Consider the following 17999-nt stretch of genomic DNA (forward strand, 5'->3'; position numbering starts at 1 on the left):
TATAAAATTGAGCACATCCTTCCTATGACAATATATTGGGATGCGTATTGCAATATGTTCATTCTGTATTGCAATATATCGCGATACACTCTTGCCATATTGTGACACCCCTCTTATTCATAGTAAAGTACTTGTATTTCAATACTTTTAGTCTAGTAGTTTTAGGTTATATGATACGCATGATACAATAATCATATAATCATCAATAAAATGTATTTGGCGAATTTACTTCTTTTTTCGGTAATTTAATTAGGTGTCCTACTGTTGTAAAATCATTTTCATTTATAAAATAACAACTTATCAAAAGCAAAAAAAATCATTGCTATGTTCATCCGATAAAACTTGTTTGGAACAAACTATGAAAACAAATGTATACAAAACATACGATCATTTATCTAAGTAACTATTGATTAACACTCTAAGTAATTTATCAATAAAAGAATTTATTCCATATATGAAATCTGTTCTATTTTTCTCAGGTGCAAAAAGTGCTTTGACTCTGACAGCCCAACAGCTGTTGAACTTGTGTCTGAAGCGATTTGCTGAGGTAGGTATTCACAATGTTAATTCTTTTGTATGAAAATTGCTATATACATGGTTCAAATATCACCTTATAGACATTGTAATATCACCTTATACACATTTTAATATCACCTTATAGACATTGTAATATCACCTTATAGACATTGTAATATCACCTTATAGACATTTTGATATCACCTTATAGACATTATAATATCACCTTATAGACATTGTAATATCACCTTATAGACATTTTAATATCACCTTATACACATTGTAATATCACCTTATAGACATTATAATATTACCTTATAGACATTGTAATATCACCTTATAGACATTATAATATTACCTTATACACCTTATAGACATTGTAATATCACCTTATAGACATTTTAATATCACCTTATACACCTTATAGACATTGTAATATCACCTTATAGACATTATAATATCACCTTATACACATTGTAATATCACCTTATGCACATTGTAATATCACCTTATAGACATTGTATTACCACCTCATAGACATCAATTGCGGGCTTTACAAAGTCACAAAAGGTTTGCAGTCAAACCTGCTTGAGAGACCACCTCAAGCTTTAACGTCCCCATAACAGTTAGTTACATGTTAACTAAATCTGTATCAACAGACCACTGACACTAAGTTACATGTTAACTGACTATGTATCAACAGACCACTGACAATAGTAGACACTTTCTGGGCTTTCTCTACAGCTCTCTCTGAATACATTACTTGTTTTATTGTACCTGAGTTTTATATAGGATGACTCATGTTAGTGTTCAGGATTTGAGATGTTAGTGTCGGTAAATGTTATGTCAGTGTGATGGGGTACTAGACAAAGACAAGTTGGTGAGATAGGATGAGAAGTATATACCTACATGGTGTAATTTTGACATTTTGTGATTTGTTTGTGATTTTTACTTTACAGAAAGAGGATAAGTTGATGAGGCTGGAGAAGGCCATCAATCCTCTCCTTGATGACAATGACCAGGTGGCCTTCACCTTCATCCTCGAGAATATCATAGCTCAGATGAAGGCAGTAGAAAATGTAAGTTTGTTGTCTACATCTACAACCATTACTTATTCTTAAGTTAAATGAGAGCTGTTGACTTTATGACTGTGAACCAACCCTTCTAAAAAACGATAACTCTTACAACTGAACTTGTTAGAACTTCATACTGTGATTGCAGAACTGCTGGACAATAGGCCCTATACATATTCAGATACATAATGGTGAAAAGCTGACAACCCTTCCTCATTAGGAGGGAGACGCCCTCATTTTGCCTAAAATTTACCAGTCTCCCTAGAATCTGTCTCATTCAAGTCCAAACTCACACGAACTCAAAATCTATATTCTGTGGTCAAATGATCTAGTTACTGCAGGGTGTGTGTAATGATTATAAAATGTGTGTCTGAATCAAATGAATGCCTTTTGGGTTAAAGGCATAAAATGGGAAAGATGAATTGGGCAAAGCAGTTTCAGTCGTATTTCAGCACTTTCTCCCTCATTTGATATGAGAAATGAGGGGGATCTCTCTCATTGGAGGTTTCATAGGTTGAATAATGGCCATTACTGGTGAACTAGGGGAAGATGTGTTCCTTAGAAATATTCATACTTTGAAATAATTTTGATTTGAATTTATAATTTTGATTATAAAATCACCAGACATATGCAGTTGTTTACTGTATCAATATTTGGGTGTTGTAGACATGGCCATTCCATGGTCCAGTAAACAAGAAGTTTGTCAAGGACTACTACGAGGTCATCCAACGTCCAATGGACCTTGCAACGCTGCTCAAGGTAAGGTGAAATTTGTTTATGCTTTAACGGCCCATCAACACAATAAGGTCACTTGGTGCCATTACATGGTGAAATGATGTGGTTGCTGATCGAGGGAGCAGGGAAGAGGAGATATAGACCATTGAGGGAGCAGAGTAAAGGAGATATAGACCACTTTAGGGGCGTCCTACATCATGGCATGGTTTCATAAGGTTTATTCCCTCCCCAGCCCAGCACATAGGGAGAAGGTCTAATCAGGGTTAAAGGTTAAAACTCAGAAGAGACCTGTTCTTACTTCAACTAAGTCTGACCTACGTAGTCCTCATTGTGTTCTTGACAAAATTTTGACTCCAGATAACTGGAACACTCTACAAAATTTTGACTCCCAGATAATTGGAACACTCTACAAAATTTTGACTCCCAGATAATTGGAACACTCTACAAAATTCTGGTCCCTTGGTAACTTGAATCTTTACAACTCTGACCCCACGATTAAGTATTATGCTCTGTAATGACAATGCACCAGGTCACACAGATCAGCTTTCTGTTTTCCCCACCCAATATTTTATCCGACCTGGCTTATTAAGAATTCAATGATAGTTTCATAAAGATTATAAAAACCGACCCTGATTTGAGATCCTCTATGTCATGAGTGAAATGAATTGATGTGTACATTTTGAATTTTCCAGAGAGTCCAAGCTCACAAGTACCAGACACGAGAAGTTTTCATAGAGGATGTAGAACTTATCCCCATCAACTGTAGCAAATACAATGGCAAGGATAACCCTCTCACAGAAACAGCCTACAAAATGGTGGATGTCTGTAGGCAGGCCCTCTCACAGGTATAGTAACATAGCAAACACGGAACTCTCACACATATGGCCTTCAGAGGGGTCGAACCCAGAACTACATAGAACTAGTTCAATGTGGTGCCAATTGAGCTAAATGGAAATTCTCTTGAGCCTTACAAATTACAATTCTATGTAATTGCCTTAAGTTCGTAAAATTAGGGACAATTGATGCAGCTCATGGCTGACATCTGTGCTGCCTCCTTGCTAACTCTATGTAATTGCCTTGTAGAATGAAGAACACCTGATCCAGCTGGAGGCTGACATCCGAGCTGCTCAGGAAGCAGCTTTAGAGGCTGTGGAGACTGACAGTATCATGACAGGCACGTCGGCTAATCCTGATGACTACAGTCTGCTGGGTATGTTCTACCCATTATTATTCTCCTTCCTGTCGTCTTATATTTTGTCTGTCTTACAGCTTTCCATCCACTTCCATTTCCCTGCCCTTCTTCTCCTTTCTCTCCATTACACACTTAACACAAAGGCTCAACAGAAGATCCAGGTACCCCCGCTGATGACCAAACCTGTTACGCTTACTTCTCTCCCTCCCTCCAGTTATGGTTTGATCCAGTTGCAGTTTGATAGATGGTTAGATACCAAAATATAACTTGTCGTTCTAGCCTACTGAACCAAATACTCTGATACAATCCCTATGTTGTAGGTATGGACAATGAGAGTATGGATGAGGCAAACAGTCTGGGAACTTCTCGAGAGAACATTACCATCGCAGAGGACAACAGTAGTCCATCAAAACGTTGGGCCGGGGACGACTCTGGAATGTCTGGAGGGGTAAGACTTTTTATCTTTACAAGTACATGATGTATTGTTTTGTTTGTTGTGTACTATATCTGACGTTGCCCGAGTTGACTTATGACACTGTATTATAATGAAAACAGCTTCATGTCCCCATCGCCCTGGTCCTTTATGAAGCTACCACAATGCCATTGTAAGTGTAGCACAATGAATTCTGTGGGATTTTTTTCCAATGATTGTAAATGCATTTACACTATGATATTACAAATGAATAGGTAGTAATTACTGACTAGTGTCGATCAGGACTGATCTTTTTGTTTGATTATAATGTAGCAAATTGGTCATTTCCTACAAGTGAGTGTTATTTGGAAAATGGACAATGTGAAAAATGTCAAATAGGATTAAACTTCTCCTGGGGCAGTAGTCATGGTTGTATGGATGCAGTAATGGTTGTATGGATGCAGTCATGGTTGTATGGATGTAGTCATGGTTGTATGGATGTAGTCATGGTTGTATGGATGCAGTCATGGTTGTATGGATGCAATCTCAATGAAGCTCCAGAATGAACATATACATGTAGCTCTTTCCTACCACCATACTCACAACCAAATAGAGTTTCATCCCTATACATGTAGCTCTTTCCTACCACCATACTCCCAACCCAATAGAGTTTAATCCCTATACATGTAGCTCTTTCCTACCACCATACTCCCAACAAAAAAGAGTTTAATCCCTATACATGTAGCTCTTTCCTACCACCATACTCACAACCAAATAGAGTTTAATCCCTATACATGTAGCTCTTTCCTACCACCATACTCACAACCAAATAGAGTTTAATCCCTATACATGTAGCTCTTTCCTACCACCATACTCACAACCAAATAGAGTTTAATCCCTATACATGTAGCTCTTTCCTACCACCATACTCACAACCAAATAGAGTTTAATCCCTATACATGTAGCTCTTTCCTACCACCATACTCACAACCAAATAGAGTTTAATCCCTATACATGTAGCTCTTTCCTACCACCATACTCACAACCAAATAGAGTTTAATCCCTATACATGTAGCTCTTTCCTACCACCATACTCACAACCAAATAGAGTTTAATCCCTATACATGTAGCTCTTTCCTACCACCATACTCACAACCAAATAGAGTTTAATCCCTATACATGTAGCTCTTTCCTACCACCATACTCACAACCAAATAGAGTTTAATCCCTATACATGTAGCTCTTTCCTACCACCATACTCACAACCAAATAGAGTTTAATCCCTATACATGTAGCTCTTTCCTACCACCATACTCACAACCAAATAGAGTTTAATCCCTATACATGTAGCTCTTTCCTACCACCATACTCACAACCAAATAGAGTTTAATCCCTATACATGTAGCTCTTTCCTACCACCATACTCACAACCAAATAGAGTTTAATCCCTATACATGTAGCTCTTTCCTACCACCATACTCACAACCAAATAGAGTTTAATCCCTATACATGTAGCTCTTTCCTACCACCATACTCACAACCAAATAGAGTTTAATCCCTATACATGTAGCTCTTTCCTACCACCATACTCACAACCAAATAGAGTTTAATCCCTATACATGTAGCTCTTTCCTACCACCATACTCACAACCAAATAGAGTTTAATCCCTATACATGTAGCTCTTTCCTACCACCATACTCACAACCAAATAGAGTTTAATCCCTATACATGTAGCTCTTTCCTACCACCATACTCACAACCAAATAGAGTTTAATCCCTATACATGTAGCTCTTTCCTACCACCATACTCACAACCAAATAGAGTTTAATCCCTATACATGTAGCTCTTTCCTACCACCATACTCACAACCAAATAGAGTTTAATCCCTATACATGTAGCTCTTTCCTACCACCATACTCACAACCAAATAGAGTTTAATCCCTATACATGTAGCTCTTTCCTACCACCATACTCACAACCAAATAGAGTTTAATCCCTATACATGTAGCTCTTTCCTACCACCATACTCACAACCAAATAGAGTTTAATCCCTATACATGTAGCTCTTTCCTACCACCATACTCACAACCAAATAGAGTTTAATCCCTATACATGTAGCTCTTTCCTACCACCATACTCACAACCAAATAGAGTTTAATCCCTATACATGTAGCTCTTTCCTACCACCATACTCACAACCAAATAGAGTTTAATCCCTATACATGTAGCTCTTTCCTACCACCATACTCACAACCAAATAGAGTTTAATCCCTATACATGTAGCTCTTTCCTACCACCATACTCACAACCAAATAGAGTTTAATCCCTATACATGTAGCTCTTTCCTACCACCATACTCACAACCAAATAGAGTTTAATCCCTATACATGTAGCTCTTTCCTACCACCATACTCACAACCAAATAGAGTTTAATCCCTATACATGTAGCTCTTTCCTACCACCATACTCACAACCAAATAGAGTTTAATCCCTATACATGTAGCTCTTTCCTACCACCATACTCACAACCAAATAGAGTTTAATCCCTATACATGTAGCTCTTTCCTACCACCATACTCACAACCAAATAGAGTTTAATCCCTATACATGTAGCTCTTTCCTACCACCATACTCACAACCAAATAGAGTTTAATCCCTATACATGTAGCTCTTTCCTACCACCATACTCACAACCAAATAGAGTTTAATCCCTATACATGTAGCTCTTTCCTACCACCATACTCACAACCAAATAGAGTTTAATCCCTATACATGTAGCTCTTTCCTACCACCATACTCACAACCAAATAGAGTTTAATCCCTATACATGTAGCTCTTTCCTACCACCATACTCACAACCAAATAGAGTTTAATCCCTATACATGTAGCTCTTTCCTACCACCATACTCACAACCAAATAGAGTTTAATCCCTATACATGTAGCTCTTTCCTACCACCATACTCACAACCAAATAGAGTTTAATCCCTATACATGTAGCTCTTTCCTACCACCATACTCACAACCAAATAGAGTTTAATCCCTATACATGTAGCTCTTTCCTACCACCATACTCACAACCAAATAGAGTTTAATCCCTATACATGTAGCTCTTTCCTACCACCATACTCACAACCAAATAGAGTTTAATCCCTATACATGTAGCTCTTTCCTACCACCATACTCACAACCAAATAGAGTTTAATCCCTATACATGTAGCTCTTTCCTACCACCATACTCACAACCAAATAGAGTTTAATCCCTATACATGTAGCTCTTTCCTACCACCATACTCACAACCAAATAGAGTTTAATCCCTATACATGTAGCTCTTTCCTACCACCATACTCACAACCAAATAGAGTTTAATCCCTATACATGTAGCTCTTTCCTACCACCATACTCACAACCAAATAGAGTTTAATCCCTATACATGTAGCTCTTTCCTACCACCATACTCACAACCAAATAGAGTTTAATCCCTATACATGTAGCTCTTTCCTACCACCATACTCACAACCAAATAGAGTTTAATCCCTATACATGTAGCTCTTTCCTACCACCATACTCACAACCAAATAGAGTTTAATCCCTATACATGTAGCTCTTTCCTACCACCATACTCACAACCAAATAGAGTTTAATCCCTATACATGTAGCTCTTTCCTACCACCATACTCACAACCAAATAGAGTTTAATCCCTATACATGTAGCTCTTTCCTACCACCATACTCACAACCAAATAGAGTTTAATCCCTATACATGTAGCTCTTTCCTACCACCATACTCACAACCAAATAGAGTTTAATCCCTATACATGTAGCTCTTTCCTACCACCATACTCACAACCAAATAGAGTTTAATCCCTATACATGTAGCTCTTTCCTACCACCATACTCACAACCAAATAGAGTTTAATCCCTATACATGTAGCTCTTTCCTACCACCATACTCACAACCAAATAGAGTTTAATCCCTATACATGTAGCTCTTTCCTACCACCATACTCACAACCAAATAGAGTTTAATCCCTATACATGTAGCTCTTTCCTACCACCATACTCACAACCAAATAGAGTTTAATCCCTATACATGTAGCTCTTTCCTACCACCATACTCACAACCAAATAGAGTTTAATCCCTATACATGTAGCTCTTTCCTACCACCATACTCACAACCAAATAGAGTTTAATCCCTATACATGTAGCTCTTTCCTACCACCATACTCACAACCAAATAGAGTTTAATCCCTATACATGTAGCTCTTTCCTACCACCATACTCACAACCAAATAGAGTTTAATCCCTATACATGTAGCTCTTTCCTACCACCATACTCACAACCAAATAGAGTTTAATCCCTATACATGTAGCTCTTTCCTACCACCATACTCACAACCAAATAGAGTTTAATCCCTATACATGTAGCTCTTTCCTACCACCATACTCACAACCAAATAGAGTTTAATCCCTATACATGTAGCTCTTTCCTACCACCATACTCACAACCAAATAGAGTTTAATCCCTATACATGTAGCTCTTTCCTACCACCATACTCACAACCAAATAGAGTTTAATCCCTATACCTGTAGACTCCTTTTCTCCACCCTGATAGAATATTGTTAAAGTGACCACATGTAACAGAATATTCCACCACTTTTGGAGCAAGACAGAAAATCTCTTTTTAAATGAAAAGCCCTCTGACAGCAGACCTTTGACTGGTTATTGAAGAATCTTAATCCTAAGGTTGAGATTTCCTTGCCCCTCCCTCACACTGGACTTTGGACTTGTAACTTGTATCTAGTACCAACTGGTTGGCTTGTGGTATACTGTGTTTACCCTCTTTGTTGCAGTTCTTTGTGGTAGTTTCTACTCCTGCTTAACGTTCAGCAATTTAGAAGTGGGACGACTGGTTCGCCTGTTGTCAGTATAATGTGACCGGGTGGGTTGTCCTGCTGGATGTCTTTGGCAGTATGTTTCAGTGAGGTAGCACTATAAAGTTGGCATCAGTCCCGCATTATCACAAGGAGACAAACACACACATATCACAGCCTCCCAAAACACACACGCATACACTACAAGCATGCATCTTGTACACAGGGGAGGCGTCCTTAAATGACCATAGCTGTTGATAGGACGTTAAACAATACCAAACCAAACCAATCTTTGTTGCAGGTTGTGCCAGAGGAGTATGACTCGGAGTTTGTAGACGTGGAAGGAGATGTTGAAGGAGACGATGAGAATGTTGTTGACATGAGCTTCGGTCAGCAGAGCAGTGACCAGACCTCAGACCAGGTACATTTCTCAGTCATTACACTCGATTGGTTCCCCAGACTTAATTGTTTTATTCTGATCAAAATACTTTTAAATAATTAAGTACAATGCAGTGACTGTTACTTAATAAGTGTCTCTGGATATCTCAGAAGTAGTTTTCAGTGTTTGGTTATTCTTATGATTCATTTCTGGTTTATTTGTTGAAAATCTTAATTCATTGTCTTACCTGGCTTTAACGGACACTTTTTTTCCCCAAGGTGATGAACACCACAGGTGAGGTTGACGAGTCCTTGATTCAGGATCTTCAACTTTCACCTGAGAACTCGGATAGTGAGGACCAAGGGATGGGTGAGTGAGAGATGTTTTCATTTTAATAAAGTAATGGTCTATTTTGTTCAGCTAAGTAGACCAATTAAGTTGAGCAATAGTGTCAAGTATAGATTGTGTTTAATAAGAGGTTTTGAAAAGAACTAGAATATTTATTTAACCTTGATCATTCACATAGCACGAAGTGCCTGTATGCATTATTGTCCATCTGTCTGGTGTCAAATTCTCCTTCAAGCAGGCTGAAACAGCTTCATTTTGAGATTGTAGTGTATCGATACTTGGCTGAAGCTAGAGGATTCCCTAGATTGTTCAAATGATCAACTTTCAATGTCACAGGGGTCAAATGTGTTCAAACCTCGAACAACTTCTTCTGAATAAACTGAATGGTATTGACACACTTTAAAGGTCACATGGGTCAAATGTGTCAAAATTTTCAATCAACTTTCCAAATAACAAAGAAGCCAAAGTGTTATATTTTTGACTGTAGCATGCTGGGATGGCGGGCTGTCGGTCGTATATAAATGATGTTTGGGTTTGTTTTGTAGGTAAGCAGAGTGACAGTGAGGAGGAAGGCGATACCAGTATGGACATGCAAGCATATGAGGATGGACGGCAATACTACGATGGTACCGCTCAGTCCTACATGGCCCCACCCCCTCAGGACATTGATGAAAACAGCTTCGACCCCTCTGACTTCTTCATGCACAGTGCTCTGGCCAGTGAGGCCGCGGCTCAACATGTGACGGATAACAAGGATGGTGACGATATTAACATGGATCTGCAGGTCTCCGAGTCCGAGGAGAGCGATGCAGATCAGGAGGGCGCAGAGCAGGGCGAAGACCAGTCCAACGATGGCTTTGATATAGATGAATTCCTGCAGTGATTATGAGTTTGAAACTGACTAGTACCTATGTTCAACAAAGAGTTTGATACAGGCTAGTAGCACATCACAAAAGTTATTGACAAGTTCCTACTGATGGTGCTAGGATTAATTAAATATGAACAAGTGTTTGACCCTTTCAACACTGTTGACCCTAATGGACTTGCCCCAATTAATGCATGGAAGAGTCTAATAAAGTTACATATAGGGGTGAAAGGGTTAACTATCAAACATTCGGATTGATGTTGATAAGTTTTTAATGGGAACATCTGTTAAGCGAAGTGTTTAAGGCAGCATCTTTCAGGAATCGCTTATAAATCTTGACTATTAAACACTGGTGATGTCAGGTGTTTAACAGCTGCCAAGATATCAGTGCTATAGAACATACAGAAGTTTCCGTACATATCATTGTATTAAACAATGAATCAGTGGCCATATATCACTTCTGTATTACATGTATTCAGGTTTCTCTTACATTTTACTACATGAATCAGTTCATCCTTTTATTTGAAGACTGTACAGTCAGATCTGTGTCGAGACCATCCAAAGGAAAGACACCCAAAGATATATAGGTCGCATTCATGTATCCCAGTTGAAACAGTTCAGGCGGCGTAGAAATATTCCACAATAAACGAACACACTCGGAACGAATTGTAAGCAGAGCCAAAATGCAGTTTTCGGAGAAAAAAACAACAATATATCAAGAATAATATGTCCTTCTTTCACGCGTCCACTTACCGGGTAATTATATAATGTATCTTTAAATCTGCATCTGGATTTTTTTTTTTTATAAAGAAATAACGCAAACTAGCAAGAGTCAGCATTTTGGTTTCGGTTAGGCAGGTCTGGACCCCTCGATCTTCACAATATGCGGAATATTCTTGAGGTCAGCCTCGGTTCAGATCTGTGCCTGTCATTTTCTTTCAGGTCCAACCGTTTCAACTGGTTGAATTGGATATGTGAACGGGCCATAGTAAACATGAGAAAATGGTGTTTTTTTTAAGAGAGAAGATAAGTCAATAGGGATGGTCTCTCAAGCAGACTGTATCATCACAATAGTATTTATTTCTCATGTGAATCATGTTTAGTTTACATGATGCATTTTTTTCATATCATAACTGAGAACAAGTGTCATGTTTGTCTAATAGTGTGTACATGCATATATATCATTATGTGTGTGTGTGTAGTTCATGTGTACTGGTGTTTGAGTCAGTGTGCATTACAGGTGTATAGGTGTATGCAGTACATGTTTGGGTGTAATGTGTACCTGTGTTTGTGGACATGTATGTGTACATATACCTATGTATGAGTGTCGAAGATGTGTACCTGTGTTTATGGACATGTATGTGATGTGTACGAGCATGTGTCGGAAATGTGTACCTGTGTTTGTGTACATGTGTGTTGGAGATGTGTACCTGTGTTTGTGTACATGTGTGTTGGAGATGTGTATGATTGTGTTTATGCAGTGTTATCCCCACATTGATAGTGGGATGATTGTGAAACTTTGGCCGGCACAAATGAAAGTAAGATGTTTGAATGAGATGCCTAGAACCTTGAAGACTGGAAGGAAATGTGTTATCATGCTTAATAGAAATAAAACTTAATTAAATATTTAATCTGTTGAAGTTTTTCTTTTTCTCTGTGTACAACTAAATATACTTGTAGATCAAGCTGGCCTGTATCATTATCAGTATAGAACTGTCACCATGTTTTTATTGTCACGAGCTGTAGCAAGTGCAGGTCCAGATTAAAGATTGATACCTCCTCATAAACTCAAAATATGTACATGTATGTCAGAACTGAAATTTGGAATCAATCATTCGGATGCAATTGTATCTACTTTGAATTTCTAGGAAAATCGGTAGTTAGATTTTGTATATATACATGTACATTCCATATAAAACCATGAAGATGGATGTCATAGACACAATAAAATCAACTAGGTCAAAGCCTTGATAACTACATATGGTTATGAACTGGAGATGCCCTATTTTTTGTGAAGGTTTTTGCAAGCTCAGGAAAGAGGACCAACATGAATTATTTCAACAAAGATTTTATTTGGTTTTCACCATATATTCAAGTTCTTACACATAACAAAATGATATAGTTACAATTTAAATTAGCTAAAGCTTCACACATATGTTCTGCATGAATACATTTATGCTGTTTACAGGTGGCAAAAGAATAAGTCCAAACATTGTCCTCACATTGTAGAAATTGTGTGTTCATGCAATGTAATTCATTGGAATTTCTGTTTTTTTTTTTTTTGATTCTGGGAGATAATAGTAAAACTTAGTCAGATATTTCATTCACAATCTCAAAACCCAACTAAGTGGGTTCGACTTTAGGAACGTTTTTCATGTATTCATATGGCACAATATTTGGAAATATGAATATCATAATGAACTTTCAAATGTGAAATATACTTGTTATCAGAAACAGAACTTGTTCCTTCAAACTTTTTTTGTAGAGTGTATGGGACTGTTCAGTTCTTGACACCTTGTTGAAGTCTGGTGAACTTAAGAAAAAAAAAAAGTTTTTTTGTCTTTGTCATGCTAATAAAATGGAATGTGATTTGCTATAAACATGTTGGAAAATGAAAACATCCAATAAACAATATACAAAATATATTTTTGGAATTAAGTAAAACAATATAACCTTACAAAAATATAAAATCAAATTTTAAATGATATCTGTAAGAGTGACAAACTTTGGCTATACAGGCTCCTAACGTCACACTACCACAATTGGTACAGTTTTGAGTTTTTCAGTGATGTTTAAAAATTCAGATCATGTACCTGGAATGTTTCTTGATTCTTGACAAAGACTACCCATGATGGTTCATTTTCAGAAAAGGTTTTGATTCTAAGTGATTTTTTTCTGAAAATAGATTGCTAAACTATCACAGCGAGATTTCGTCCGTTTTTCGGCCATGATTAGTACCCAAATTGGTACACCATATCACAGGCTATGAAACTTTTTTTCATTTCTATTAGTTGATGTGCCGATTGCAATTTTTTTTATTGCTTTTATAAATACCATACTGAACTACAATTGCATATATACACTTTCATATTTATCTGGTTATGAAAACCCAGAAATCAACATTTAAACATGCTGATAATAAACCCCCTCAAAATCCTCCAAAACTTCGTTGACATACGTCGTTTGTAGTGGTTTTCTGCTATATTCACTTTGAAATCAACGTGTACTCTTAAATTGTTCATGAAAACAAAACTATTCGGTGGAAATGCTGATAAATATCTCTTTTGTTATACTGGCCGAGATTCAATTTTAAAGTACTATTCAAACCATTTTCTGACCGTGTACCAATTTGGGTAGTGTACTAATTGTGGTAGCGTGACGTTACATTAGAATGACGCAACTCCCAGACATGGCAGGTAACACTATTGATCTGTGCTCGCTGAAATCATCAGCTAATGAGGTAGGCATAGCATTAAGTAACCTACACAAAAAATACACTCATTCTACATGTACCGGTACTTGGATTATAAGAATCATGTTCAGGACTACTGTATATACATGCACTATCAATAAATTTCAAATGTTCTCTTGATTTCACATTGAATGACTTGTTTGGCAGGATTTGAATAGGCGAATGTGATGAAAAAATGTATGTGGGAATTAATCTATTAGGAATGTTTGCCTTTCGTTTTGAACAAACAAAAAAATATGCACCCTGTGAAATAAAAGACGTTGGTTACTGTGTACTGTCCAACTATTTTTCTATGAAATTCCTGTGAATTTATATATTTCCTATTTATGTCCCCAGGCACAGAATTATCTCATGAATGTTAAACCCTATAAAGAATAATGCCTGTAAAGTACTAGTTAGAGTTAATTACTAGTAAGTCTCCTGGGTTTTAGAACTAACGTCTTGGGTTCATTATTGACATATAAGTAACTCATTCCTTACGCCTGTTCTGTTCATCCATGATAATAACCCCCTACCCAATTAAAAGAAACAACATCTATATGCCGGTAGCATATTCTGAGACAATGGGGCAGTCATTCATTACATACCGGGTATACATCAATATATCCATACATCAAAAACATACTCCTTCTTTCTACTTTAGCATGTATAACAGACTGTTATACATGCTAAATTAGAAAGAAGGAGTATGTTTTTGATGTATTGATATTATATTGATTTATAGGGGGTATTATCCTTCGCCTCGGGAAATAGCCCTGGTCGCGGGGAACCAGAAACTTGCTATATCCCTCATAACCTTACTTTACCTGTATACAACCTTTCTATTTATTATTCAAACTACCTTTCACCCATAAAAGTCTCTATCAATATTCGTGTACACTTCATCTTTAACGTCTATTTGGACCCAATAATTATAAGGAAATGAAATAAACAGACAATTTTGAACTGCCATATTACATGACATAATCAAATTTAAGTTTCCTGGAGTTCATAATAATGTTTCACTGTTGTTGTTGTTTTCATAGGAGATTCATTTCCAAATCACTAGACTAATGCAAGAACAAAGGCATATGCATGTTGCCATGCATCAGATATTCCCCATAGCTACAAATTTATCTATGCAGTGTAACCTAACAAGCCAGAACAAAAACTATCTGTAAGTATTCTTGTTAGGATTATATTATAATGATAAACAAACAAAAACTATCTGTTGGACAATCAAGAGTTTAAATTTCTTATTAGGATAATATTATAATGAGATAAATTGTAACTTATTAGGATTATATTATAATGAGATAAATTGTAACTTATTAGGATAATATTATAATGAGATAAATTGTATGTTATTATCGTGGATGAACGGTTTGAGATTCTTCACACAGAAATGGACGGAATGAAATAAAAAAGGATTTGCTCCCAATAATTCGGTGACCTTGATTATTAGTATAAGTAGATACAAAGTATTCATGAAGGAATGTCCATAACCTAGAAATGGACGGTATGAATTCAGGCTTGATTCGTTCCCGATCAAGGAGATATGTTATCTCATACTGTAACAAGGCACCTCCTGTCTGAAAGGGCTCCACTTTAACAAATCTGTATGAAACCAATTTGGAACTTTATTTAGTAAATTAAATACATGTAGTTAAAAAAAATGCTAAAAAGACTGCATGGACTGTATGATATATAATACCAGGTAATTCTGTATTTATATCAGATAAGATTTTTTTAAAGGGAGATAACTCCTATTCAAATAAAAGGAACCAGAATAATATATAGGTGTAATACATCCTTAAGCACCATTAACTTTGACAATAACAAACACATTAAAGAATGATTTACAATAACAATATACAGTGGATATAGTACAGAAGTAACAGGTAATTGGCTATAACAGATCTCTGGGTGTTTCTAAGCTCTTATTATCAATTGGAGAATGCATGTTGCCAGTCATTTGTTACTACTTTGAGTTCCTTTCGAAGTTGTCAATGCTTTTGTTTTTAGAAGTAACTATTACAATTGACAAGCATAAAATTTGCCAATCTTTCAAATTATGTGGAAGATTATTAAAATAGTCGAAGTATTGACAATGACCCCCATTTGACAAAACACCCCACATTATTTAGCTGATATATGCAATGAACCAACTGAACGTGAACCAGGAGCAAGATGCTGAGAGTACCACTTTTTAAATGGTAAAAACGAGGTTGGGATATCAGATTCATGGTAATATAGATTCTACAGGAGACCAGCTTTGTCATGAATTCTCTGGAACCTTTTAATCTAGCACAATCAAAAGGTTTTTTATTACTGTGGGTAAGAGCAATGTTTTAAATTAACCCATATATGTGTTAGTACAAGTATGCATTAGCGTGTTAGTATTTCATAATATTACAAAGTTTGATAGTACAATGTATATTAAATGGAGCAAACCTGATTATGTATCCATAATTTACATATTTTACAGAGGCCATAAGACTGTAACTAAATTTAAAAATATCAATTGAAAGCTCTGCGGAAAACAAGGTAAAAAAATAATTAACATAATCAATATATACCCTGTAATTAGGACCATTATTCAATATTATGCACAACAAATAGCTACAACAATTCTAACATCTTTGAAATCCAAGGATACACCGACTCGATGTGATATCTTTTCTACGCCCTTGGAATATGTCATGACGAATCTGAAGGCTCTGCACCTTAAGGTGAAGCATGGAGGTAAAATGGGCAAGTTTTGAAGTTGGGTGTAGCTCTCAGCTGTGATCTTCAAGGAACAGGCATCAGCCAAGCAATTGGTCAGATAATATTTTTATACCTAAAATAAATGAAATAGCCAGCTGCAAGCCTTGATTTTGTCCATGGCAGACATATTTCAAGAGTGCAGAGAAGATGTGTGTATTAATAGTGGAACCTTTGGACTTCACAGATGCAATTTCTAAGTGCTACAAACTCTAATGTCACTGGGTGTAAAGTGTTACACATCCTATGGGTGTAAAGTGTACACCATAACAAGTATCAATGCAAAATCATTGTGTTTAAAGTCATCCTTTAACCCTTTCAACACTGTAGACCAGAATGGACTCATCCGGATCAATGCATGGTAGAGTCTATTAAAGTTGCATAGGGGTGAAAGGGTTAAGTTTTCAGGGAATATACTCACCCCTGGAATTTGTCACGACAAAATCAAAGGCATGTGGTTAACTGTTTAATTGGTTTCAAATTAAGTTAAAAACAATGTACATCAAAGGGATCAAACTAGACCTATTGTAACATCCACAAGGTGGCACAAACAGAGCCTCTGATTTCATCATGACATAAACCAGGGGTGCAGACGAAAGTAAGTGAGTATAACCAATGGAATTTTGAGGATCATCATGTGTATTAAAGTGTACACAACAACAAATATCAAAGCACATTTTAGAAGTACCATGCATGATCACAGGGTGTAAAGTGTAAACCGTAACGGTAAATAATTATTATATCAATGCAAGATCACTGGGTATACAGTGTACATAATGATATGTATCAAGTGTGAGCACTGGGTGTAAAGTGTACACCATACTAATTATCAATGCATGATCACAGGGTGTAAAGTGAATGCCATAATACATTTCAAAGCACAATCACTGGGTGTAAAGTGTAAACGGTAATTATCAATGCGAGATCAATGGTTTTCTCTGGGTGAATTCATTTTTCTTTTAAAGTTAACTTAGAATAGATAATAACAGCAACAAGAAAGTGGTTCGATTCCACATGGCCAAGTCTACTTCATCTGTACATGCTTTGTGATCACAGACAGGCTCAGTACATCAGGTCAGAAGGGGTTTATCCTGAGAGCTGATCCAAGTGGTGTAAACGGGTTGACCTTGACCCACATCAGTGCCTCATTAGGGGACACTGCTGATCTTCCATCTTCCAAGAAGAAAGCCAGACCCTGAAACATAAAATGACCAGTTTTGTAATTATCTAATACAATATTTAATAGGATTATGTCGATTTGTACTGATTCCCCACTTGTATAATCTGTGTCATAGAGATTTTACTGCCCCCTCAATGTAAGCAAGATACACATCCCTTGTAAGATTAATAAAATCTTTCACCCTATAAGAGATGAGATTGGCAAT

General features: G+C 36.7%; 2 protein-coding genes across 5 annotated transcripts in view; one reads left to right on the top strand and one right to left on the bottom strand.

Annotated features, from left to right (window-relative positions):
* Positions 1-12028, top strand: part of LOC110447131 (transcription initiation factor TFIID subunit 1-like) — a 38473-nt gene extending 26445 nt beyond the window's left edge. For all 4 annotated transcript variants that reach the window (XM_021492599.1, XM_021492603.1, XM_021492602.1 and 1 more), the window contains 9 exons: positions 480-547; positions 1476-1595; positions 2256-2348; positions 3017-3169; positions 3408-3534; positions 3837-3964; positions 9107-9226; positions 9463-9553; positions 10078-12028. In XM_021492599.1, the coding sequence (XP_021348274.1) occupies positions 480-547; positions 1476-1595; positions 2256-2348; positions 3017-3169; positions 3408-3534; positions 3837-3964; positions 9107-9226; positions 9463-9553; positions 10078-10415 (1238 nt within the window). In that variant the 3' untranslated portion in view covers positions 10416-12028. The remainder of the gene's footprint in view (positions 1-479; positions 548-1475; positions 1596-2255; positions 2349-3016; positions 3170-3407; positions 3535-3836; positions 3965-9106; positions 9227-9462; positions 9554-10077) is intronic.
* Positions 12029-13458: 1430 nt separating this feature from the next.
* The window catches only part of LOC110447132 (WD repeat-containing protein 17-like), a 43842-nt gene continuing 39301 nt past the window's right edge, over positions 13459-17999 (bottom strand). The window contains exon 26 of the mRNA XM_021492604.1: positions 13459-17809. Within this exon, the coding sequence (XP_021348279.1) occupies positions 17690-17809 (120 nt within the window). The 3' untranslated portion in view covers positions 13459-17689. The remainder of the gene's footprint in view (positions 17810-17999) is intronic.

This window comes from Mizuhopecten yessoensis, unplaced genomic scaffold (assembly GCF_002113885.1).
Source record: "Mizuhopecten yessoensis strain PY_sf001 unplaced genomic scaffold, ASM211388v2 scaffold3229, whole genome shotgun sequence".
Taxonomy (NCBI): domain Eukaryota; kingdom Metazoa; phylum Mollusca; class Bivalvia; order Pectinida; family Pectinidae; genus Mizuhopecten; species Mizuhopecten yessoensis.